The sequence below is a fragment of the Helianthus annuus genome, chromosome 13 (genome assembly GCF_002127325.2).
Source record: "Helianthus annuus cultivar XRQ/B chromosome 13, HanXRQr2.0-SUNRISE, whole genome shotgun sequence".
NCBI classification, from domain to species: Eukaryota; Viridiplantae; Streptophyta; class Magnoliopsida; order Asterales; family Asteraceae; genus Helianthus; species Helianthus annuus.
This window is the reverse complement of record NC_035445.2, coordinates 156,286,872-156,314,289: the sequence shown is the minus strand read 5'-3', so window position 1 is coordinate 156,314,289 and position 27,418 is coordinate 156,286,872. Positions and strand designations below refer to the sequence as shown.

The following is a 27,418-nucleotide window of genomic DNA, read 5'->3' as shown; positions in this document are numbered from 1 at the left end:
GTAGTGTGTTATGGAAAATGAAGATCAAACACGTTGATTCTACGAATACCCGTGTAGTTCTTCCCCAACCCCCAAGATTCCATCCAAAAGGCACAGAATTTGAAGTGAAAAAAAAACAGTTATTTTATAAAACTAAAAAACTATCCCCCAATACAAATTACATGAGAACTTATATTGAGTTTTTATGATCAACTTAATGGACATAAATTAAAACAAAACTTAATGAACACTAAATGTGGATTTATTTCATTACATAATTGAGCCGACACTTGATATTCCCGCATCATTCTCCCCCACCTGATATTCCCGCATCAACTAATGTAGACTAGAAAATGAGATACGAAATCGGACCTGTTGATTCACTCAGAATACCAGGAACGATTCTTCCAAAATTCGTTGATTCCCGTAGAATACCGAAAATTGGGGTTTCACACTCAAAACACTCACAAGTGAATTGGGAGAGAATGATGCGGGAATATCAAGTGTCGGCTCAATTATGTAATGAAATAAATCCATATTTAGTGTTCATTAAGTTTTGTTTTAATTTATGTCCATTGAGTTGATCATAAAAACTCAATATAAATTCTCATGTAATTTGTATTGGGGGATAGTTTTTGAGTTTTATAAAATAATTGTTTTTTTTTTCACTTCAAATTCCGTGCCTTTTGGGTGGAATCTTGGGGTTGGGGAAGAACTACACGGGTATTCGTAGAATCAACGTGTTTGATCTTCATTTTCCGTAACACACGCTACATCAGTTGGTATCAGAGCTAAATTCCTGGCTCAAAATGGCTTGTGAGAGGGATTATCGCTTGTACCACACTCTACCATGTTTTGATGAATACGAGGATGAGCAATGGTATTCTTGGGCATGCGACGATGATTCGGGTGGTACCAGTAGTGTGCTCACCATTAGACATGACCACAAAAAAGAGTCGACGATCATGGGAGCCGGTGATGGGTGATGATGAATCAAGTTTCAAAAGTCATAGCGTTAAGGGTGATGGTCCTACTATGGTAACGGGTGGTCCAGTGGCTACATTTGGAACTCAACCTGTTAGCATAGGGGGCTTGCAAAAAAAATTCATGAGCAAAGCAATGAAGTCGAAGGCATTAAGAAACACAATAGATTTTGGTGCTTCTCAAATTTACTTTTGTACAATTTTAAAAGGTAATTTTCCAACAAATAGTTTTGAGTTTTATAAAATAATTGTTTGACTTTTTTTTTTGGGAGAAAAAAAATGATGCGGGAATATCAAGTGTCGACTCAATTATGTAATGAAATAAATCCACATTTAGTGTTCATTAAGTTTTGTTTTAATTTATGTCCATTGAGTTGATCATAAAAACTCTATATAAGTTTTCATGTAATTTGTATTGGGGATAGACTTGAATTTTGACACAATCAGTTTTTTTTCACTTCAAATTCTGTGCCTTTTTGGGTGGAATCTTGGGGGTTGAGGAAGAACACACGGGTATTCATTGAATCAACGTGTTTGATCTTCGTTTCCGTATCACGCGCTACATCAGGATGTATCCTCATCCTTATTCCATAATAAAATGTTGTTTGATACAACCATAAAACTGAAAAGCTCCAATGCTATTTAGTGGAGAACTGGAGATCAAATTGGGTGTTGTTTGGTGTCCTTGGGGTTTTGAAAAGTGCCCAATGGATGCACACTTTTCCTCCGTCTATCTTCGACATATGTTCTCATCGACGGCTACATCTTCATTTCTGGTATGACTCATTGCACTTACGTAACATACTCACATTTAGTTTCCACATTCTGATGCTCACAAAAGCTATTTTATAAACTGTTATAGTTTCACAACAACTATAACCCATTTCATCTACTACTGCAAATTTCACCATAACCAATGGCTAAACTCGTGCTTTCTGCCCTGCTCCCTATGCTCTTTGAGAAGATGGCCTCTGCAGCTATGAAAACCGTTGCTGGCTACAAGGGCATTGATGCTGAGATCATTAACCCAGATCCAAAATGTGCTTACTGATGCTTCTCACAAGGAGATAACCAATCAAGCTGTGAAAAGGTGGTTGAATGATCTCCAACATTTGGCTTATGACATAGATGACGTACTCGATGGTTTGGCAACCGAAGCTATGCATCGTGAGTTCAACCGTGAGTCAGAAGCAATCACCAGCAAGGTAAGAAAGCTAATCCCAACTTGCTGCACAAACTTCCCACGTACTACTAGCATGCATGGCAAATTAGATGATATTACAACCAAGCTACAAGATCTAGTTGAGGAGAAAGCTGCTCTTGGTTTGAGTGTGACAGAGGAACCTAGAGCAAAAAATAAAAACATAAGATTACAAACCTCTATGGTTGATGCATCTAGTATTGTTGGACGACAAGCGGAGAAAAATGCATTGGTCCACAAGTTGTTGTTGGGGGGGGGGAGGGGAATCATGTGGTCGAAACTTTAGCATTATTCCCATAGTTGGTATGGGTGGGGTCGGTAAAACTACTCTAGCTAGACTTTTGTACGATGAAAAGCAAGTCAAGGATCACTTTGAGCTCAAGGCATGGGTTTGTGGTTCTGATGAGTTTGATAGCTTTGATATTAGCAAAGTTATCTTTCAATATGTGTCCGAGGAAAACAAGAAATTTGAAGATTTAAATTTGCTTAAAGTAGCTCTTAGAGATCACCTAAGGGAGAAAAGATTTCTATTGGTATTAGATGATGTATAGTGTGAAAGTTATGAGGATTGGGAAACGTTGGTAGGCCCGTTTCATGCATGTGCTCCTGGAAGTAAAATCGTCATAACAACACGGAAAGACCAGTTGCTCAAAAAGTTGGGTTGCGATCATCTAAACCAGCTACAAAGCTTGTCACGTGACAATGCTATGTCTTTATTTGCTCTACATGCATTAGGTGTAAACAACTTTGATTCGCATTTGTCACTCAAGCCACATGCCGAAGGTATTGTGAAAAAATGTAAAGGCTTGCCTTTGGCTTTGATAGCAATTGGAAGATTGTTGAGAACAAAAAAAATACAAAGAAGAGTATTGGAAAAATGTGTTAAGTAGTGAGATTTGGAGATCACAAGGTGAAGTTGGCATTGTCCCAGCCCTTAGTCTTAGCTACCATGATCTTCCTTCACATTTGAATTAGTTGTTTGCATATTGCTCCTTGTTCCCCAAGGACTTTGTGTTTGACAAGGAGGAATTAGTTTTATTATGGATGGCAGAAGGTTCTCTGCATGAATCAACTTCAAGATAGTCAACTCCATGCGATAAAACATAATGTTTGGGTCGTGAATACTCTGACGAGCTGTTATCAAGATCATTTTTTCAGCATGCATCCTGTTTGTGATGCATGACATGATAAATGACTTGGCGACATCTGTTTCTTGTGACTTTTTTTTGAGGTTTGACAATGAGCCGGAGGAGGGTATCTCAAAGAAAACGTTGGAAAGTACCGTCATATGCCATATGTCATTTGTTCGTGAGGACTATGTAGCTTATGAGAAGTTTGATCGAATTAAAAGTGCTAAAACTTTGAGAACATTCTTAGCAACGTCTGTTGGAGTGGAAAATATCTGGCTCACTTTTCACCTATCAAATAAGATTCTTGTCGACTTACTTCCTGAGTTACCATCATTAAGGTAGCGTTCGTTTCATGGAATGGAATGGAATGGAATTAGGAAGTTTTTCTTTGTAAAATTGATCTTGGTTGGGGGAGGGAGGAATTTGAAATCCCATGAATTTCTTTAATCAATGAAATTTGTGACTATTTCAACATTCCATTCCATTCCTTCATTAGAGTGAAGGATTTCTAAGGAATGTTGAAATAGTCACAAATTTCATTGATTAAAGAAATTCATGGGATTTCAAATTCCTCCCTCCCCCAACCAAGATCAATTTTACAAAGAAAAACTTCCTAATTCCATTCCATTCCATTCCATGAAACGAACGCTACCTAAGGGTCTGTTTGGTATGTAGTAATGGAATGGACGAAGGAATGGAATGGACGAGGTAATGGAATGGACGAGGGAATGCAATGAATCATTACCATTCCATGTCTTGTTTGGTTACTATGTGTGAATGGAATGAATTATTATTGTGTATTGTTCGGTAGGCAAGAAAACGGAGTAATAAAATCAGCGGTGAGTGGTGGTGATGGTCGGTGGTAGTGACTATGGGTGGTTATAGGTGGCAGTGGAGGGTGTCGGTGGCGGGGATGGGTGGTGGTGGTGGCGGCGAGTGGCGGTGCGGCGGCGACGACGAGTGGTGGTGGCGGCAGGTGGCCATTGGTGGTGGTTGGCAGCAGAGGTGGCGGTTGGTGGCGTCGGCGGTTGGTGGTGGCGGTGGTGGCGTCGACGATGGTGGTGGGCGGCGGCGGCGAGTGGCGTTGGCGGTTGGTCGCAACTATGGGTGATAACGGTGGCGAGTGGGTGGCGGCGGCGGCGGTGGCTGTCGGGGTGAGGTGGTGGCGGGTGGCGGCGATGGCGTCGGTGGTAGGTGGTGATGGTGGTGGTGGTGGTGGTGGTGGTGGTGGTGGGTTGTGGCGAAGGTGGTGGGTTGTGGTGTTGTTGATGAATGGTGCAAGAGGGGATGGAATGGAAAAAAAGCATGGGGGGTGGAAGGAATGATTTTGAGGGAATGGAATGCTTTTTGGAATGGGTGATTCCATTCCATTGACCAACCAAACATCCTTTTCTTCATTCCCTCGTAATTATTCATTCCATTCCACCTCTCATTCCTTCATACCAAACACTACCTAAGGGTTTTATGTTTGAGTTATTTTCAAATAAGTGAGGTACCCAAGTCAATTGGTACTTTAAGACCTGAGGTGTCTTAATCTGTCTCGAACTCGAATCACATATTTACCGGAAAATGTTTGTAATCTTTATAATTTACAAACAATGATTGTTTTTGGCTGCAATAGATTAACTAAGTTGCCCAACAACTTCTCAAAGCTTATAAACCTAAGGCATTTTGACATTAGGGATACACCGCTTTTGAATAAGATGCCGTTAGGAATTGGTGAGTTAAAAAGCCTACAAACTCTCTCCAAGATCATTATCGGAGATGAAAGCGGATTTGATATAAGCAAACTTAAAGACTTGAAGAATCTATGTGGGAAAATTTCGATTGTTGTGGGGTTGGACAAAGTTCAAAATACCATACATGCACATGAGGCAAACTTTTCACAAAAGAGGTTTAGCGAGTTAGACTAGACGTTGAAGAGAGTGATGTATTAGATGGTTCACGAAATGAAATGCTTGAAAAGGAGGTCCTCAATGAGCTGAAGCCTCGTAATGAATATTTTAAAACAACTCAAAATTGTGTCATATGGAGGATTAGAGTTTCCAGATTGGGTTGGAGATGCTTCGTTCGTTCGTTAAATTATGAGTCAATAAGTGGCTGTAAAAAATGTATATTTCTACCGCCACTTGGGCAACTACCGTCACTTAAGAAGTTAGTTGATTTGATGGTGCAGAATCAATTGTGCGGAAAACATTCTACTAGAGATTTGCCAAAATTTACAACAGGGAGCAAAAAGAGTTAATTGGAAGTTTTTTTTTTGGTTACATTCATATGTTTTGTTACTCAAACAGAAAATTTACCCCCTTTTTTTTACTTTATATGATAGTATAAGGAGATAGGAGGAGAAAGTAAACATATAACCACAACAATGTGAGGTTTCTTTTGAGTTTTCTAGTTATAAATTGTGTTTATCATCAGCATGTACAAAAGACGATTCTTACGATTTTTGGTGTATTATTTTGTGGATGAAACACCAAGCTATAAGAATGAAGACTTATTGAAGATTAGGATACATGAGTTAATTGTACTGACTGCAAGAGTATGATGTTGGATTCCTTTTTGTGAATGCCAATTAGACTAGAAGGTATGGGGGCCGGCTTGGCCCGGCGCCGGACCCCCACACCGCCCCCCTGGTCCGGCTCTCAGCGCAAACGGCCACCCACCGCCGGGTGGGCCGACCCTCCTTTCAAAAAAACTAGCCGTTGCAACGGCTCTTTCCAATAAAAAAAAAAAAATTCATTTTTTTCTATAAAATCACCCACTTTCAATATTATTTCCCCACTTTCAACCCAAAACCCTCTCACTTTTATACCAATTTCTCCCTACTTTTATAAAAAAAAATATCTTTTTACCCACAATGGCTTCTAATCCTTGGTGGCCCTCGTCTTCGGATGACGAAGAGGAGATGTTTTTCGCAAACGCTGTACTACGGGCGGGACAGATTTTAATCGAAGAGGAAAGAGGAAGAGGAAGAGGAAGAGGAAGAGGAAGAGGAAGAAATTGGTGAAAATGTTATTACCACACGAATACGCATTAACAGAGACCGCCAAGGTTTTCATTACAAAATTTCATTGTCCTTATTTTTTTTTAACTCGTACTTATATATTGTATACGACAGGAGCGCACGACAAATTGGTGAACGATTATTTTTCGGATGAGCCACTTTACAACGCCGACATTTTTAGACGCAGGTTCCGAATGAGTCGCCGCTTATTCACAAGGATTGCCAATGATTTGGCGGGGCTAGACCCGTTTTTCACGCAACGTCCTGATGCTCGAAATTATCAAGGGTTTACAACGTTACAAAAGTGTACTGCGGCCATTCGACAACTGGCGTACGGGACAGTGGCCGACGCTTTGGACGAGTATGATGAGAATGCACCTTGGGGGAACACTGTCCCGGTTGATCCCCCACAACAGGATTTAAACTCGTTCTCGCTAACAAACGACTTCACGCATGCAAACCTTCAACAAGATTTGGTAGAACATATTTGGAACAACGTTAACATGGTGGACGATGACGGAGCCGAAGGCGAAGACGAAGACGAGTAGTGTGTTTGTTTTAAATTTTAGATTTCGTAGCCTTTTTTTATTTTTTAGTTTCGGTATTTTTTTTAGGAAACGTAATTTTTTTTATTTTTATTTTCGGTTTCTTTTTTTTTAGGAGATGTAATTTTTTTATGTTATGAAATGAAATTATTTTATGTTGTTTTATATTGTGTTTTTTAAATTTTATAAAGATTTTATTACCTTGGGTTATTAAATTAAAACAAAAGAAATTATAAAATAATGAGGTGGGGCCCCATCCTCCATCCCCCTCCATCCTTCATTTGGCTCATCCCCCACGAGCCGCCTACGTGGCGCCTACGTGGAGGCTCATCCCCGTGGGGATGAGCCGAACCATACCCTCTAGTCTTAGTGATGTGTGCATCATTGATGGTAGTTATGGTGATTTCAACCTTCTGGTATAAAAATCGGTTGACTCGTATTGTATTTTGTTGGTAACAGGTCAGACTTCTGATCGTATTCTTCAACATCTTTTCATTTCAACTTATTAATATCCTATATCATTTTCAGTCCTTTCAACCGTTTCAGTTTCAGATGCAGTTCCACATGTATTTGATTAATATTATTTTCATCTGAATTTCTTTTACGCATTCCATCACACACCTTGTGTGCAACTCTGAATCGTTGTATCTTAGGAATAATCCATAATTTTGATCTCCCAAAACAAGCGTTCCAGCATCCGATTTGATTTCATTGGCGCTATTTCAATCCTAATCAGATCTCATGTTTTCAAAATTTCATACCTATATATCTAAATTTCATACCTATATATTTGCATTATGATTTCAACCAGGCTATTTTTATTGTATCAGCAGTGAAAATGAGAATATTCCTGTGTCATAACTTTGTTGTGATTGCATAACAGGTTGGAGTCAACTTTAAAAAATGTCAAATTGGTTAGGGTGCAAGCGGGTCATTTTGAAAAGAGATGTCAAATTGGTTCAGATCAGGTTCATCCGCTATATCTGTTTTTACAGTGGCTAGTGACGATAGTGGATGAGGTGGCGACATTTTCATTTCCATGTTTCGTAGTATTGACCTATTTTGATCCAATGTATAACTTTGGTGACATTCTACTAGTGATTTCCAAAAATGCATAGCTGGGAGCAAGTCGATTTTCATATGTTTTGTTACTCAAAACATAATATGTTTTTCCTCAATGAGAAAATAAGGAGTTAGAAGCAAGTACAAACTCCCCAAAGCTTATGAAAAGATCTAAAAACTATATACCAAAGGCCCCTTGGAAGGCCGGTCACAAGACACTGTGACATTCTTTCGAAATAACTGATAGAATAAAAGATAATGCAGATAACTAATCTTTTAATAAATGATTAAAGCATTTGATATGTGATTACCAAAAAACAGTACTATTATATTGATAATCTAAATCTTTAAATATTGTGATTTAAGAGACTATATACATTAAAATTTCCCTTTGACTTTCAACCCTTTTTAACTTTTTTGACCCGTTTGAGATTAAAACTAACCCAAGTTGATCCATTCAAAAATAAACGGGTCAAAACTGCCTCCTCTAATATCTAATAACTATATTTGAAGGACTTCTCATATTCACAACTATTCAATCACATGCCTTTTACCAATCATATATATTAAAAACACCAGAACTTGTATGTAATTTTTCTACAATTGATAATCCACAAACATGTATAAAAAATGAACATTAATTACACATACATGTTGTTGCTCTAATAGAACTTCAGACAAGAATTCCTGTGCAGCCTCTACTAATCACTCATCTTTCCATTAGAGGTAACTGTTGTAGAAAAGCTTCTGCAATCCCCAATAAAACCAATTTGTCCCCGTCAAACATGAAGTCCTTTGGGAACAAGGACCAATATGCAAACAATTGCTTCAAACGTGCAGAAAGATCATGGTAGCTTAGCCTAAGGGATGGGACAATCTACCTGAATCTTGTAACCTCCATATCTCACTATTTAAAACTTCTTCCCAATATTCCTCCTAACCTTTTTTGTCCTCAATAATCTACCAAGTGCAATCAAAGCCAAAGGCAAGACGTCACATTTTTTCACAATATCTTCATCATGTTTACACCTAATGCATATATAGCAACTTTTTGACCAGCTAATTCCTTCTTATTGTCATGATGATTTTACTTACAGGAGCACACACATGAAAAGGGCAAACCAAGGTTTCTCGATCCTCATAACTTTCACTCCACACAGCATCTAATACCAATAGAAATCTTTTCTCCCTTAAGTGATTTCTAAGATCTACTTGGAGCAGAAACAAATTTGTAGCATCCTTGCGTATCCCCATTACCTGACTGAAATATAACTTTGGTTATATTAAAGTTATCAAACTCATCTGAAACACTAACCCAAGCCTTGAGTTCAAAGTGATCCCTAACTTGCTCTTCGTCATAAAAAAGTCACGCTAGAGTTTTTTTTACCTACCCCACCCATACCAACTATGGGAACAACGCTAAAGTTTCGATCATATGGTTCATCCCCCAATAACCGCCGGCAGGCGAACACCTCTCTTTGCGCTTGCTGTCCAACAATACAAGATAAATCTTGTAATCTTCTATTTATACTTCTCAACCTAGTTTCCTCTTTCACAATCAAACCTAGAGTAGCTTTATCCTCTAGCAGATCTTGTAACCTAGTGGTTATAACATTTATCTTATCCTTCATCCTCTTACACTATAACGAATGCTTTGAGAATAAACTTTCTTACCTTGCTGGTGCGGGTTTCTGATTCGTCGGGGCATAGCTTCGGTTGCTAAATCGTCGAGAAACCAAATGACGGAGATGATTCAGCCACTGTTTGACAGATTGATTGGATGAAACGTTTTGGATCTGGGATAAGATTAACGACCGTTGCAGTGACTCAATTCCGTTGTAAAACGAGTCGTTGGCTGCTCTGATGAGGATAACGGCAGAAGCAAAATGGTATAGAAATGGTGACCTAATAGGCTAATTGTTAACATATGGTAAGTTGGGCCCAACTTAAGCCCAATTCTTAATCTCAAGTTACTTTTGTTTAAAACTAGTTAGATTATCCGTACTATGCTGCGGGGTTTCGATCGATATATTAACGAATCGAACGTTCAGCGAACAGTTCGTGAACCGTTCGGCGGGAAGTTCGTTTATGTTCGTTGAACATGAACAAGAAATTTTGTTCGATTAGTTAAATGAACGAACATGAACATAGGTCTCGTTCGTTCGATTGTGTTCGTGAACGTTTGGTAAGGTGTTCGTGAACGTGTTCTTGAACATTCGTTGATTTGTGTTCGTTTATGTTCGTGTGTTTGTGTTTTAATTGAAGATCTTTGTACTTTCTTATATTTTATTTATACTTTTTATATTATTAAATTTTTATTTATTTTATTACCTTAACAATGAAACTAGGAAACCCACTTTCACCTTGTTTATGCATCATTTCCCTTTCATTTGTCATTATTTAAATCGGCGAATACTATCGACCTCCGTTCCACAATAATGGATTCAAGTTCGAGTGCTACTCTCTGGGCCATCTATCTTTATCCTTTGCCGCGTTCACCAAATTTATTTGTGTTCGTTTGTGTTCGTGAACCGTTTGCGGACACGCTCATTTCCTTAATGAACGAACACGAACATAAAATCTCATTCGGTAAGTGTTCATGAACCGTTCGTGAACACGTTTATTTCCTTAACGAACGAACATGAACAAGGGCTTGTTCGTGTTCGTTCGGTTCGTTTACAGCCCTAGATATATATTTTGGTTTAGTATAGCAATTGGAAGAAATATGCTCAAAAAAATATTGACACATGTTTACATCGACCGAAAACCATAAAAATAAAATAAAATTAGATAGCGAGAAAGGACTGATTTTAAATTAAGTGTAAATAAAAACGTAAACGTCACCTTAAATATAACGTTAATGAAAATTTACGTCTAAACATAAACTAACTTGAATTTATTCCGACACATGCATAAAAATAAGCACGTGAGAAAATAGTGTTTTTTTTTTTAAGTTAAAGAATGGTACGGCGTGTTGCGGCGGTGTTGAAATGTAAAGTGACTCGAATTTATATCGTCTAATGAAAACGTATTATAGCTGACCCGACTTGTTTCCGAGAAGAAAATAAAATTTACATTAAAACGTAGACCTACTGTAAACGTACATAATAATAAGCATAAGAACATATTATAATTGACTCAACTACTTTCCGGGGAAAATTTATGTCGAGACGTAAATCAACTTTAATTTTACCGACACGTACATAAAAATAAAAACGTAAAACTCAGTTACAAAGTCTTAGAAAGTTAAGGGGTTGTAAGTGTCAATTCTAAAAGTTGAGGGGTAAAAGTATAAAAAATACAAAAACACTAAAAAATGATTAAAATAAAGTCAAAAAGTCAAAGTACTCTTAATCAAAGTTGGTAATTGTATTATAGATAACTTGTGGGATTTCCTAGCGCGTTGCAGTGACTATTCAGTCAGTTCCGGTTCGTTTTGTTACAATACCGGTACGATATCAACTCTCGGTATAGAAACCGAAAGAGATACATTGACAGAAAACCATTAAAACGTATACTGGTATCGGCTAAGATAATACCGACACCAATACCGATGTTTTGTGGTCGAAAGCGGTCCGGTTTGTCACGACACCGGTAGGAACACCAAGAAAACAGTAAAACGAATGCCGGTATCAATACGGATGTTGTTCGAACGGTATCGGTACGACTCGTTACGATAAATAAAAAAAAATCAAGTATATTTGACTTTTTCATTTTTGAATTAAACTCACTTTTAACGAAACTTAGGTAAAAATAAGCATGTCGCATTATTTTATTAAAATAACCAAAAGTGTAAACGATAAAAAAAATCTTAAACCATGAGATGACCTTAATGATATGTATGTTTGTGTTTCGATCACTTGTACGTTACTTTTTACAACTCAATTTTGAGTAACATTTATATTAGGACGTAGATATTTATCATAATTTGATTACATATCGTGTTTAAAAAATTATAAAAGAAAAGGTAAAAATGCTTAAAATTAACTATATTATATACTAATAAAAATAGAAGTGAATGAATAGTGCTACTTATTTACGATATTGCCATTTGATATATTAATTAAATAAATAGTGATTTCAACATATATTAATTAAAACAAATGTATTAATTAAAACAAACTAAATCAATAGTGATCTAGGAAATATAAGAATATGGGGTATGGGGCGGGGGTTGTGACGTGGGTTGGGTATAAACGCCCAAGTCACCACCTCGGGTGGGCTTGGGTTTCGGCGTGGCCCCTTAGGCGGGGGTTTCAGCCCGGGCGTTGGGCGGGGCTATCAGGATGACATGGCGTGATCTCATTGGCCAAGACAAGTAGCCGTTTGGGCTAGCCGTTTGCCAACGGCTATGTGTTTAAAAAAATCTAGGAAATATTAGAATATGTGGTATGGGGCGGGGGTTGTGTCGTGGGTTGGGTACAAACGCCCAAGTCACCAACCCGGGTGAGCTTGGGTTTCGGCGTGGCCCCTTGGGCGGGGGTTTCAGCCCGGGCGTTGGGCGGGGCTATCAAAATGACATGGTTGGATCTCATTGGCCAAGACAAGTAGCCGTTTGGGCTAGCCGTTTGCCAACAGCTATGTGTTTAAAAAAAAGATTTAGGAAATATTAGAATATGGGGTATGGGGTATGGGGCGGGGGTTGTGGCGTGGGTTGGGTACAAATGCCCAATTCACCACCCCGGGTGGGTTGGGTTTCGGCGTGGCCCCTTGGGCGGGGGTTTCAGCCCGGGCGTTGAGCGGGGCTATCAAGATGACATTGCGGGATCTCATTGGCCAAGACAAGTAGCCGTTTAGGCTAGCTGTTGGCCAACGGCTATGTGTTTAAAAAAAAGATCTAGGAAATATTAGAATATGGGGTATGGGGCGGGGGTTGTGGCGTGGGTTGGGTACAAACGCCCAAGTCACCACCCCAGGTGGGCTTGGGTTTCGGCGTGGCCCCTTAGGCGGAGGGTTTCAGCCCGAGCGTTGGGCGGGGCTATCAAGATGACATGGCGGGATCTCATTGGCCAAGACAAGTAGCCGTTTGTGCTAGTCGTTTGCCAACGGCTATGTGTTTAAAAAAAATCTAGGAAATATTAGAATATGGGGTATGGGGCTGGGGTTGTGTGGTGGGTTGGGTACAAACGCCCAAGTCACCACCCCGGGTGGGCTTGAGTTTCGGCGTGGCCCCTTGGGCGGGGGTTGTATTTGAGGGTAACAATCGGTGAATACCGGTGCCGAACCGGTACCAAAAATACGTGACGTTTTAGTTTGAGTTACTTTTTGTTATTTGACATGTTTTGTCATTCTTATAGAACGATTTGGTTTAGCGCGCCGCAACGCTCGCGCATGGTAAACAACTAGTTACTTTATGAAATGCAGAAATGGTGGTGGTGTTGTTTGGTTTAGAGGAGGTGGAGGTTGCACATTGAATAATGGGACTGGCTATGATAGGTGATGCATAATAAGTTAGTCACAAAGCTACACCTAGGGCTGTTCAAAAAGCTCGCGGCTCGGAGCTCGCTCAAAGCTCGCTCGGATTTAGCTCGGAAAAAGCTCGCTCAATTTGGCTCGGTTTAAAAGTGAGCCGAGCCGGCTCGGCTCGGTTAGAAAGTGAGCCTAGCTCGGCTCGGTTCGGCTCGCTTTGTAGCTCGGCTCGGTTTAGCTCGAATTAATTTACTTATAATAAGTTTTAATTTTATATACATTATATTATAATATATTACAAAAAAAACTGATTTACATGTATATAGGTTTGTAATTTGATATTTTTGGCATATTTGAAGATTGATTACCATACTAATGAACTAATATTGTATTTTATTGAAATTAAAACTTATTTTGCGTTGTTCTTGATTTTGGTTTGAATTGTATTAGGTTGAACTTATTTTGAATATATTCTTTTTATTGAATAATATTTTAGGCTATTAAATTTTAAGAGGTATATATTAGTTTTTTTTTTTATAAAATCGAGCCAAACCAAGCCGAGCCGAGCTAGCTCGGTTTAAAACCAAGCCGAGCCTGAGCTTAGATTTTCAGCTCGGTTTCAAATCCGAGCCAAGCCGAGCCAGCTCGGTTTATAATCGAGCCGAGCTTGGCCTGGCTCGGCTCAGCTCGACTCATGAACAACCCTAGCTACACCAACAGTGGCGGATGTAGCTTATACCAGGGGGCAACGCCCGCTACGGCTTGGCACGGAAAAATTTGGAAAAATTAATGTAAATTTCGGAAAAAATTGACGTTTTTCCGATTTCGTTACGGCTTATTTATAAAACGTTACGGCTACGATCCGTTTCTAGATCCGCCACTCTACACCAATACATCATATGTCACTGCCTTGGTTTTTGTTACATATAGAATAGAATAGAATAATTTTTTTAGGATAAAAGTGAAAATATGGAGTCATTTATTTCCTGACAATGAGTTGCCACCTCATTAAAGAAACTTAGAATAATAAATTGTCTAAACATGGATGCTTCTTTTCCTCGTGGGCTTTGGCCTCCCAAAATGCATTCCTTAAAATTAGGGAAATTGAAGAAACACATCTCGGAATGGGGCACACAGAATTTTCCAACCTCGCTTGTCCATCTATCTTTATACGGAAGGTCATCTGCAAAAGATGTGAGTAGTTGTAGTCAGTTTTCACGTCTACTTCCTTCTTCTCTTATTTATCTTTTCATTGTTGAATTTGAGAAATTTGAATCATTTTCAATGGGACTCCAACATCTTTCTTTTGACAAATTGTCCTACTCTCAATAAATTGTCCCATCCTCAACACCTCAACTCCCTCCATCATCTCACTTTTTTCAAATGCCCAAACATGATGAATCTACCAGAAGCGTTGTTGCCTTCACTTTTGAGTTTAAGAACCTTCTATTGCCAAAAACTGAAAGAAAGATTCGGTAAAAGAGGTTGTTATCTCTCCCATATCCCCTGTGTCGACATATGAAGGTTTGTTAACATGAACCTGCTTACTGATTTGTTTTTAGAATCAAATCAGATTACCTAAAAACTCAGATTTTTAAGGTTTTTTAAACTTGTCCTGCTCCTGTTATATTGTTATTAGATAAAAAAAAAAAACAATTTTAGTAGGGTTTGGTGTGAACAGGTTTGAACATGAGTGATGCAAAGATTTGATACAAAATTCTGAATTTGATGCATGAACTTCCATACGCTCATAACAGAGATAAAAACATAACAGAACAGGGGAAAAGAAGCAGCTGAGAAGTTATAAAAGAAGCTGAACAATCTGCGATTGAAGGCGTTTGATGTAAAATATAATGCATTTTGATGCACAACTATATGGGTATAATGCATGGTTGTAGTGCAGCTTATGTGTATGAGTCAAATCCGTTCAGCATATTCATTAGACATATGGGTCAAACGAAGCTGTAGTAGTGCAGTTTTATGTTTTAAGTTTCAGACATCTGCATTAAATGTCGTAGTTATGTTTGACGAAAAGAAATATTTGTTTGCAATATTATGGTTTTTGTAATGTAATTATATTTTAGCACGAACTAGTCAATCAAGTAGCATAAGAGAAAAACATGTCAAATAATACACTGGGAAGATCTTACTTGATTAACCGTACAGTATATATGAACATTGGAAGAGTACTCACAACAGACACGAAAGTCGACATTGCTCAGGTTTAACAATATATGAAATTTGATTAGTATTGTCATCCTACAAATAATCAAGCACACATTCTCTCTTTCAGTTTCAATCCGGGACTGTTGTTATCAATTCTTTTGCACAAGGCTACCTATCAACTTAAGCATACTTCTATCCAGTGAACCAGCTGCAATTTGATCTATAAACATCGATACGGTCGAAGCATCAAGTGAGTAACCTCTTCCATCCATCTCATGTAAAAGCATCTCAACATCATTGTAATTATGGTTCTTCAGATATCCTTGTAGAAGAACGTTGTAAGTAACATTATTCGGTGGGCAGCCACTCTCATCCATTTTAATAAACAAGTGCTTTGCTTCCTCTAGTAGACCTTCCCCACAAAAGCCACTAATCATCACGGTATATGTCCGAACATCAGGTTGCAAACCTTTTAAAACAAGGTCATGGAAAAGAGCTCTTGCGATATCAAGCTTCCCACATTTGCTTGCACCTTCAATAAGTATTGTGTGCACAACAATATCTGAATTTAGCTTGCTATCACCTACCAAGTGGAACAAAGAGAGCGCCTCATCAACTTTATGGTTGTTGCAAAGACCGTCCAATATTATTCTATATGTGCATTCATTTGGAATTAGGCCTTGTGCTGGCATCTCATCAAAGAGTTTGTGTGCATCTCCACAACGTCCAACCCTAAATAAACCTTGTATCATGGTGCTGTAAGTGACTAGATCCGGTTTCAAACCTTTCCTTGTTACTTCATGAAACAAATGCATGGCGTCTTCTATTTTCAAACTCTTGCAATACCCATTTAGTAAACTGTTATAAGTAAACAAATCAGGGACTAAACCTTTAGATGTAAGTGAATCAAAAAGCGTCCTTGCTTTGGTCATTTCACCTCGCAAACAGTAACCGTCTATAAGTGTGTTGTATGTCACTATGGTAGGCGCCTCACCTCTCTCAACCATGATATCTATAATAGTTTCGGCTTCATCCACCTTACCCTCCTTGCAAAATGCATCAACTAATATGCTAAAGGTTTGAAAATTAGGAGAGATCCTTAGATCCTCCATTTCTTTTAGCAGCTTAGAGACCTCGTCCCAACGACATAAGTTACAAAGGCCATGAATCAGAGAGGTGTATGTGATGACATTTGGTGGAATGCCTTTGTGAAATACCATTTCATTGAAAAGCTTGAAAGCATCCTCTATCATTTTGTCCTTGCAGAGACTATCAATGATGGTATTATATGCATAAATATCAGGCTTACAGCCTCTTTCATCCATGAGCCTAAGCAAACCAATGGCAATATCATTATTTCCAACCTTGCAAAGCCCTTTGATCATCGTGGAATATGTAACAACATCAGGTTCACAAATTTTCTGCTTAATGAGCTTCTTGAAGAGTCTCTCTGCCTCAGCAATCCTATTTTCTATGACGAGTCCATCTAAGAGTGTATTAAATATGAAGACATTTGGGACAACAGCTCGCCTGAAGCAAGAAGCTAGGAGGGCAAAACCGTCATTGGTGCGAGACATCTGACAACAACACTTGATTGCGATACTGATAGAGTACTCGTTAACAGGCACTCCAATGAGACACATCTGTTTAAAAAGGTGGAGAGAAGAAGAAAAATGGTTCATTTTGGCAACAGCATTTAACAACTGAGTAAAGTGAACAACAGATGGCAGTGGTCGTCTCTGTGTCATTTCATCGAACAGGTTAAAGGCATGATCCAAGTTGGTAACTTTTTGAAACTTAGATAGAGGACGATCGTTATTTAAAAAGGAATTAGAGTGAAGAGAAGCTAAACCTAACGGGGAAGATGAAAGGGGGTTTCTTGAAGGAAGAAGAAAGGAGTCACCTTTGAATTTGATGAAAGCATGAAGATGAGAAATTGTGCGAGTCGTCGTCATCATCATCATCACAGAGAGAAAAAGGGAAACAGAATTGATGCGTATTCTTCTTCAAACTAACACTGACTTTGATTTGGTGAGAAATGTTAGGAATGAGGGGAAGCAGAATTCATGTGTGTTCTTCTTCAACCAAAAGTAAACTAGATTAAAAGTCGTGTATTAAGCGGTTGAATAAATTTAATTGTATATACCAAACAAATAAAAAATATTTTTAAAAACCTGTTTATTACACGGGTTGAATAAATGCATGGATGGCTCTTTAGGTGTGCGGGGAGGACTTCCGCACAAGGCCCGTTTTTTCGAGGGCCACGAGATTTAAAAAAAATCGATATATATATCTATACTATATTATAATGCATGAGGGAGGGGTATTTTAAGATACCCAAAAAATAAGAACTTCTTCCCCCTTTATTTATAGAAAGACCCTTAAAATGAGGGTAGTTTGATCTTTTAAACATTATTTATTTTTTAGCCCCTAAACTTTTTACATTTAAATCCCTGAGGTTTTAAAAAAATTATTAGATAATTAGTTACAATTCACCCTCCACAACAAACTTATATTTTTTTTTACGAATTCTTGACATGTCTTATAAACTATATTGTTTAAAAAAATCCAAAGATAGCATGACGACCTACACATTTTTGTCGAAGTTTCGATAGTTGTCTTGTTCGATATCGATGCATGGATTAAAAGGTACAAGTCGATAATGCTTTAATGTACAAGTAATTAATACTTGTGATCTAATGCGCCTAATCTACAAATGCAAACAAAAAACAAAAAGAATTAAAAGTCCTGTAACATAAAATGAAGATATTATGTGTCACATTTTATTTTATTAAAATAGCCTAATATCTATACTTAGATATATCTTATAAAAACTTACAACTAACCACAACAAACTTCCTAAATAAAGGGGTGGCAAATCCAAAATTAAACCCTAATGCACTTCTATAGTTTCTACTATAAATACATAGCAGGACATCCCTGTATCTATTGCTAAACAAAGTTAAAAAATGGATCCACTTTTGAATTTAATTGTTGCGAAAAACCAAGCATGCGAGATTGAAAATTTTAAGGTCAGTTCTATTATATCGCAGCAGTGAATAATTGTTTTCTTTTATTTACTTTTATGTGAATATTAACTTATTTGATTTTTTAGATTCAGTTGCATGACAAACATGCCAATTTAAACAACCCAGTTGTTGAACAAGCTTCTAAGGTATTGATTTTGCTGGTTTTTAAGTATTAATTTTGCATATATCTTTCATATTAATATGTTCGTTATGTTATTATATGTGTGTTTTATTGCAGGATGATTGTGATAAAAGTGTTGATATTATTTCTTATGGTGCAATGTTTAGTACATACAAGTTTAATCTTCAACATGAATTTAGTGAAGAGGTAGTTTTAATGTTTATTTAATCTTTTTTTTTTATTTTGTATTTAATTTTTGTCCTTTTTAAGGATCAGAAGTTTTGAGACTCAAAGGAAGAGATTCAAGAGACTCTCTGAATGGAAATGGAGTGAGGTTATTATATATATATATATATATATATGGAACCCATTAAGTGTAACCAACTCTCAAATCAATCTCCACCATTAGATTTGGCTGAGATTAAATCTTAGCCACATAAACTCACAAAAATAACTGCTATTAGAGCAGTTTAGGGCGGTTATGTTCCTTCAGTGGTGGTTACCCCCCCATTATCTCCACAATTCCCCAGTTCAAGGCAGTTTCTCACCGGTGGTTTTCCCACATTATTATGGATTCACGCGTAACTTCGCCCCACTTCCCTATTTACTCGGCTCCTCTTCTCTCCTCCCGTTCTTCAAGTATTATCAATGGTGCAATCCTGAGTTCAGTTCAGGGTTCAACTCTGTCAATCTTCTCTACTACAAAAAACCCTAGCTCCATATCTGAACAGACATGTCTCCCTCTGCATTCCAGGTATCGGTTTTATCCCACATCAATTTGTGACATCGCCCTTTCATTATCTTATTCAACATCGTTTATTCATCATCATCTTCACCGTTTCATCAAGAACTACCATTTCTTGCACTCGGAACATCCTTGAGGTATAATTTCATCACATTTATTTCAATTCCGAATTTGATTATAAAATTTCAATTCCGAATTTGATTATAATCGTTTGTATCTTAGTGGTTTATACTGTTAAATTATTGGTTCCATTTAGGGTTATCTCTACTTGCTTATGGGGGACATTCAACCAGTTCAAGGTATGTAGGTTCATTATTTATTTTATTTTTTTGTCAAAATTCAATATTTTTTCATGTAACCCAATGAAATCAAAAGGCAAAATGAAAATAGAACTTCACTAAAACTATTAAGTGAAGATCGTGATTTAAAAAAGAAAGCTAAATCTCACACAAATGAGAAAAGGGTACCGTTTAAAACTGTTGTTCATATGCAGTGGCTATCAAGATGGTTAGACTATTTTATCTATAATATAGTTATAACTTAACCTGATATAGCATATTGTTAATAAAAAATAAAAACTATAAAAGTTGGTTTTAATGATGTTTGTTTGGTTAATTCAGTTGTTTATAAGCATCTAACTATAACAACTAAAGCATAAAAATCTGTTTTTATAAAAAAAAGCATAACCAAACCCCTGGTGTCGTTGAAAACGCTCATTTCTTGAAGGTATGATTTCTTATTATGTTCATTCACAAAAAGGTTTATTTGTATTTATAGTTTTATACGTGTACTTGAAAGGATATTCTTTGCAGGAAGTAGAAGATGCACTTAGAATCCGTAGGAGTGTCATTGACTGCTTTGAAAGGGCAAGTCTTCCGAGTGTAAGTGAAGACGAAAAGAAAAGAATTTTGCATTTTGTGGTGGTTGGAGGTGGGTCCACAGGGGTGGAGTTTGCAGCCAAGCTTCACGACTTTCTTCATGAAGATTTGGTTAAACTGTACCCTGATCTGGAGGAATATATACGACGATAACACTGCTAGAGGCCGGTGATCACATATTAAGCATGTAAGGACCTTAAGTTTTCAAATATGAAAGCATTATACATGATGGTTTGATTAAGCATTATACTCGCTTTTTTGTTGGTATGTAGGTTTGACAAAAGAATAACTGATTTTGCTGAAGAAAAGTTCAAGAGAGATGGTATTAACGTGAAAACCGGGTCAATGGTGGTGAAAGTGTCTGACAAATCAATATCTCTTAAAGAAAGATCAACCGGTGAAATGAAAGATTTACCATACGGAATGGTTGTGTGGTCAACTGGAATTGGAACCCGACCTGTTGTAATGGATTTCATGAAGCAAATTGGCCAGGTTAATTTCATTATTCATACATGCTTTCTTTCTAGTGTTCTTATCAACTTCAAACATAAATAATTTGTTTGTTGAATTACAGGGAAACAGACGAGTTATGGCAACCGATGAATGGCTTAGGGTGGAAGGAGTGCCGAATGTGTATGCTCTTGGTGATTGTGCTACGATAAATCAACGTAAAGTAATGGTATGTTGTTAACTTATTATAAACACAAAATTAAAAATAAAAATATGAATTGAATAAATGTTATTATGCAAAATGGGTTTGCAGGAAGATATCTCAGCCATATTTAGCAAGGCGGATAAGAACAAGAGCGGAAAGCTGAACGTAGGAGACTTTGCTGAAGTAATCAACGACATCATCGAGCGGTATCCTCAAGTGGAGCTTCATTTAAAGAGTAAAAAGTTGAAGAATTTCATCGAGTTACTGCAGAGTAATCAAGACGATGCTGCAAAAAAGGCAACTCAACTGGATATTGAGAAATTTAAAAAAGCACTTTTTGAAGTGGATACCAAAATGAAAAGTCTTCCTCCAACTGCACATGTAAATCCAAATAACAACTACCTTGATCAATAAAAACATAATCTGTTATTAAATCTAATGTTGTCGTCGTCGTCGTTGTTGTTGTTGTCTTAGGTGGCAGCTCAACAAGGTGAATATCTAGCCAAATGCTTCAACATGATGAAAGAGTGTGAAGAGAATCCCGAAGGTCTGATTAGATTCAGAGAGATTCTGGTCGACACCATTTCAAACCATTCAGGTTTTTATACACCTTATAGTGTCTTTTGATAAATATGATTTTATTGAAGTGTAAGATATAAGTTTTTTTTATAAAATGAATGATGAAGGTACAAGCATCTGGGGCCAGTTTGCTCCACTAGGTGGTGAACAAACTGCAGCACAACTTCCTGGTGATTGGGTTTCAATGGGTCACAGCGCGCAGTGGCTTTGTTTGTAGCAGCAGAACCGGTTCAAAGAAGCTTTAATGTTAACCGTAGAAGAGAGGTAACAAAGATGAGATTCTAGGAAAATGTTTGTTGCCATTGTACTCGGTTCATCGAAGATGGGACAATAAAGTCGTACACTCAAAATGGCACAACCTTGAGAGACATAAGGTGATTGATGGTGAGAAAAAAGAAGCAAAGTTCGCGAGTCGAATTCATCTATGAGTGTGTTTGGATGGAGGGTAACATGTGTTGGATGAGTATACGAATTATAGTCGTGATTTAAGGCCGACAGCGAAGGAAATATGGAAACCGAGCAGTTGGATTTTGGAGCTCGGGGTTATAAGTGCGAAGGGGTTGTCGCCTATGAAGACACAAGACTGTCGTGGGTCAACGGATGCGTTTTGTGTGGCGAAGCATGGGAATAAATTGGTTCGCACGAGAACGATTATTGATAGTTTTTCACCAACGTGGAATGAACAGTATACGTGGGAGGTTTTTGATCCGTGTACGGGAATAAATTTGTTTGTTACGCTATTAGCGTGACCCGTCCACCGGACGGGTATTAAACTAGTTAATTTAGACGATTATGAGGACAATGACAAAGAAGAGGAATTAGAAGATACTGCCGATTCAAGCACAAACCATAAAACCCGATTAAAGTTACCTCGAGTGTCAATTCAGAAGCGGAACGGATTTCATGCAGTCTATATGAAATTCATCAAGTGTTATATGTTTTTGTTTTCATTTGAGTTGTTATGTTTGATCTAGACGTATGAATAAAGTTTATTTTATTTTTAACCTTTATTTTTGGTGTCAATATAATGCATGACCATATTAATAAAGTTCAAAATAAAGTTAGTATTCTAAGTTTATAAGTCAACATAACTTATATAAGTTAATATCCTAAAGTTGCAATAAATAGATGTTGCAGATAGATATAGTCGAGCTGAAATTATAAAATATTGCAGTTATTCTTGGATATTAATTGCATAATTTGTATTTCTTAATTAAAAAATAATAAAGTAATAAACTCTAAAGCTAAACTAAAAAAACTAAACTTACTATGATATAAAGTTAATCAAGATATAAACTCTTAACATCCTATTTTTTTATAAAAACTATTTTTAAAATTTTATAAAAATATAAATTTTTTATATATAGAAAAACAAAATTTAACAATTAAAGTTAGAGGTGTAAAACGTACTTACGAGTCAACTACTATTTTTTATTTTTATAAAAACAAAAATTTTAAACTTTAAGTTTATTGGATGAGTACCATGTGAATATTTAAAAAAAGTTATGAACTTTAAAGAATAAAATTATAAACTTTATCATTTAACCAACAAAATAAACTTACTTTACAACTAGAACAACTTATCTTTTATTTTTTGTCATTTGATTATTATTTTTTTATTAAAAACGAAACTTTACATGTGTAAAACAGTTTTTTTACTTTATTTATAAACAAAACATTTTGTTTTTCATAAAAAAAAATTTATAAACAATTTTTGTAACAAGTAATATAAATAAAATACTCCAAAAATTTACAAGCATTACTAGATAAATACTAAATTGTGTTGCAAATTTTTAGGAATAATAAATTCAACTATATTGTTATAGATAATATTAGTCAGTTCAAAAGAATTCTTTACTAACTTGACTAGATACATAGTAGATTGTGTTGCATATTTTTAGGGATTATAAGTTAAAAGTAGACTCATATAGATAAGATTAGTTAGGAACTAAAAATTTGAACTTAGTATGATATAAAGTTAACAAAGATATAAACTTTGAACATCCTATTTTTTTTTATAAAAACGGTTCTTGAAATCTTATAAAAATATAAATTTTTTATATCTGTAAAAAATGAAATTTAACAATTTAAGTTAAAGGTCTAAAACGTACTTACAAGTCAAATACTATTTTTTATTTTTATAAAAACAAAAATTTTAAACTTAAAGTTTGTTGGATAAGTACCATGTGGATATTTAAAAAAAGTTATGAACTTTAAAAAATAAAATTATACTTTATAATTTAACCAATAAAATAAACATAATTTACAATTATAACAACTTATCTTTTATTCTTTGTCTTTTGATTATTAATTTTTATAAAAAAACAATATTTTTTGTCTTTTGATTATTAATTTTTATAAAAAAACATTACATATGTGTAACACTTGTGACATATATCCACCATAATAGTGTTATCATAAATATTATATGAATAAGAAAACTACCAGAAACGAGTACCGCAATGCAAAGTGTCGCCCGCCGCATCGCGCGGGCACCGTACTAGTATATATATATATAGGTAGAGGATCCTGTAAAAAGTGGGACTTTTGTGAGAAGTATGAGAAATAATTTGGGAATGACAAGTGTCCTTTATCCTAATTAATTCAAAAGGGTATATTAGTAATTTGACATTTTTATCATTTAATTGATTTCCAAGAATAACTGCCAAAAAAAAAAAAACTGGCGATTAGTTTTTTTAGGGTTTAAATCGAATTTTGAATTAGGAGAAATTTTAGGAAACATTATACATCTGATTGTTTTATATTCTTCATCATCTTTTAATCGCAACATCTTTTAATCATACATTGTTCATGGCGTGGTGTTTTAAACATCTGGATACATTGTTCATGGCGTGGTGTTTTAAAAATCTGGAGACATTGACTATGATTCAAGTCATGGTGTTTTATCTAGAAACATTGTTCATGGCGTGGTGTTTTAAACATCTGGAGACATTGTTCATGGCGTGGTGTTTTAAACATCTAGAGACATTGACTATGATTCAAGTCATGGTGTTTTATCTGACTTGAACTCCAGATAAAACACCATGACTTGAATCATAGTCAATGTCTCCAGATGTTTAAAACACCACGCCATGAACAATGTCTCCAGATAAAACACCATGACTTGAATCATAGTCATGGTATTTTAAAATCTGGGAATGTTTTGTATTGATTGTCCAGATAAAACACCATGACTTGAATCATAGTCATGGTGTTTTAAAATCTGGGAATGTTTTGTATTGATTGTCCAGATAAAACACCATGACTTGAATCATAGTCATGGTGTTTTAAAATCTGGGAATGTTTTGTATTGAATCATAGTCATGTTTTGTATTGAACAATGTCTCCAGATAAAACACTATGATTCAAGTCATGGTGTTTTTTGGATTCTAGATAAAACACCATGACTTGAATCATAGTCAATTTATCCAGATGTTTTAAAACACCACGCCATGAATCTGATTATAGTTCTTCTAAACGTAAAACACCACGCCTTGAATCTTATATAAAACACAGAGGCTTCCGATTTAGATATTGATTATTAATTCCGATTTTTAAGGAAAAATGAGTGAATGTAGGTGTTTTTGGTTATGTAGGATACGGTTACCATATTTAAAACATTGAAAAATACATTATTGCACTATTGATCTCAACCATTAGATCACATATCCAATGGTTTAAAACACTTCTTACCCTTCTTACATTTTAGACACTTTTTACCATATCCCTATGTCACGGCCCCCGACCCGGTTTTACCCGTTTCAGGACCCGCGGGACAGAAAGTCTGCGGTATTCTGTTTATTGTGAGTTTAGCAGCGGAAAATTTATTTCACAGGATCGGCTAAGTTAAAATATTTCCCGATTTATTTTATTTCACAATTCGGGATACAACCCCGGATAATTTACAATAACAAGATTTTATTAATAAAACATAATTCTTTATTTTATATTGAGCCACTATCTTAAGCTTGAAATGCTTCCCCTTGCATTTTTCCTGAATTACAGCAGATCACCTGAAACATGTTTGAAAAAGATTTTGTCAGCGGGGAAATACTGAGTGAATTATTCTAGTTACTGAAAACGACACATTTATTATAATTCACAGTGGTAAGATCTTTTACAATGTCTCTGATATCAACCAACTACCCACAGTACTTTACCACTCGATCCATTGGCCCATACGTCCAATGGTATCTGTGATTATGGTCATATCACCCAATGGCTGCCCCAATGGTGAAGATTATCAAGTAATGTGCACAATACCCCACATACCGGCTGTAATTTGGTGATTACATAAACTTAATCACTGTAAGTTATAATTCTGAAAATAATTTGGAGTATTGTAAAACAGTTAACAACTCACAAACTGTGAGAAAAGAGTTTATAAAAGAAGAATAACTCACATTGCAGATTTAGTACTGACAGAATGTAATTTTATCCTTGTTTATCCTAATTTCATAATAATGCACACAAAACAGAGTTAGTAATCAATACAGCAGTTACGATAATTTCCCGAGATCAAATATTCGCAATGAATGACTAAGTGCAATACTTCAACTCATTTATCAAAATGACAAACGACAAAGTATAGTACTTCAACTCGTGTATCGAATTATCGACAACGACAAAGTACAATGCTTCAACTCATTATCGAATTATCGACAACGACAAAGCATAGCCCAATGTGGGCGGCACTTAGACATTCTTTGGGTATATTGATCCTGGAAACTGAACCGTAATAGCGATCGAGTAATTACCCTGTTCTGCGGCAGCGATTCGATAATTGTGTGTGTGTGTTGGACTGTTTTGCTTATAACTCGATCTACGTAACTCCGATTTTCGTCGTTCAAGTGCCAAATTTCAAGTCCCAACCCCTGCTATTTATACTGAAAATTTGACACCGTCGCGTAGCGCGAGGGGGTACCCCTTTAGGCGTCGCGCTACGCGAGTGATCACCCTATTTTCATAGAGTAGCCCTTCGTGCATGTAGGCTTGCTGTGTCGACGGTTTTTAATTTTTCGAATTTTATAATTAGTTATGAAGATAATCGTTATTAGGGTTTTGCCCCCCCCCCTGAGTTTTAGGGGCCCTGATCCTGATTCTGATTGTTCTGGAAATTCTAGGGTTAGTGCAGAATTACTTGGGTTTCTTAATTAGGGTTTCCTTAATAGCTAATTACCATCCTAATTATTAATTTTAATGAGAGTTGTTACACCCTACCCTATATATATATATATATATATATTTATATATATATATGTTATTTTTTTAAAAAGAGTTGTACACACATAACAAATCCAATATAGAGGCCCATTATCAAAAGATTTGTAACTTTTATAATTTACCCAACTTAACAATAGGTTTATTGGGCCCAACCCAATACTAAAATGATTTAAAAAAAAAAGAAATACGCAGGGCCTGGAAACTGGACGAACGGAACTTCGAAATACCGAATCGCAGCAGGAAATCGAACGACACGAAGGCACTACGGCACGGCAGAAGATTAGGTTTCAGGTTCGTTTATAGAATATTGTAGTTGAAACTTTGATTGAACAGTGAAAGTTATGAGATATTGTCATATTGAGATGAGTCATTGAGTTGTGTCGGTTGTGACATCGGAATTGTTGATGTTGATTAATGATTATTATTCATTTATTCATAATTTCATATTCATATTTATATAATATAACTTTTAATTACTTAGTTTAATACTTTAATTGTTGAAATTTTGATAGAACTGATCATCAATATCATATATTCATAAATCATAATTTCATATTTACAGAACTGCTAGTTTAATTGTTGATGTTGATTATTATTTTGTTGAACATTAAAACCCGCATCGTGTATTGTTGTATTGATTAAGTGTTATCGTTTTTTTAGGCGTTAATGAATAATGGCTCCTAAACAAGCTTCCGGATGGCAAAAA

General features: G+C 36.3%; 1 protein-coding gene, 1 long non-coding RNA gene and 2 pseudogenes across 2 annotated transcripts; 3 read left to right on the top strand and 1 right to left on the bottom strand.

The window, feature by feature from the left end:
- The first annotated feature begins 1,878 nt into the window (after positions 1-1,878).
- LOC110902039 lies at positions 1,879-5,206 on the top strand (annotated as a pseudogene).
- Positions 5,207-14,391: 9,185 nt separating this feature from the next.
- LOC110899873 lies at positions 14,392-15,369 on the top strand. Its single transcript, XR_002570599.2, has 2 exons — positions 14,392-14,840; positions 14,998-15,369. It is a non-coding gene; the product is annotated as an uncharacterized LOC110899873 (long non-coding RNA).
- Positions 15,370-15,437: 68 nt separating this feature from the next.
- LOC110899872 (pentatricopeptide repeat-containing protein At1g63330) lies at positions 15,438-17,539 on the bottom strand. Its single transcript, XM_022146770.2, has one exon. It carries the CDS (start codon positions 17,444-17,446, stop codon positions 15,632-15,634), a length of 1,815 nt encoding a protein of 604 aa, XP_022002462.1. The 5' UTR covers positions 17,447-17,539; the 3' UTR covers positions 15,438-15,631.
- Positions 17,540-18,115: 576 nt separating this feature from the next.
- On the top strand, positions 18,116-22,266 carry LOC110902038 (annotated as a pseudogene).
- Positions 22,267-27,418: the final 5,152 nt, after the last annotated feature.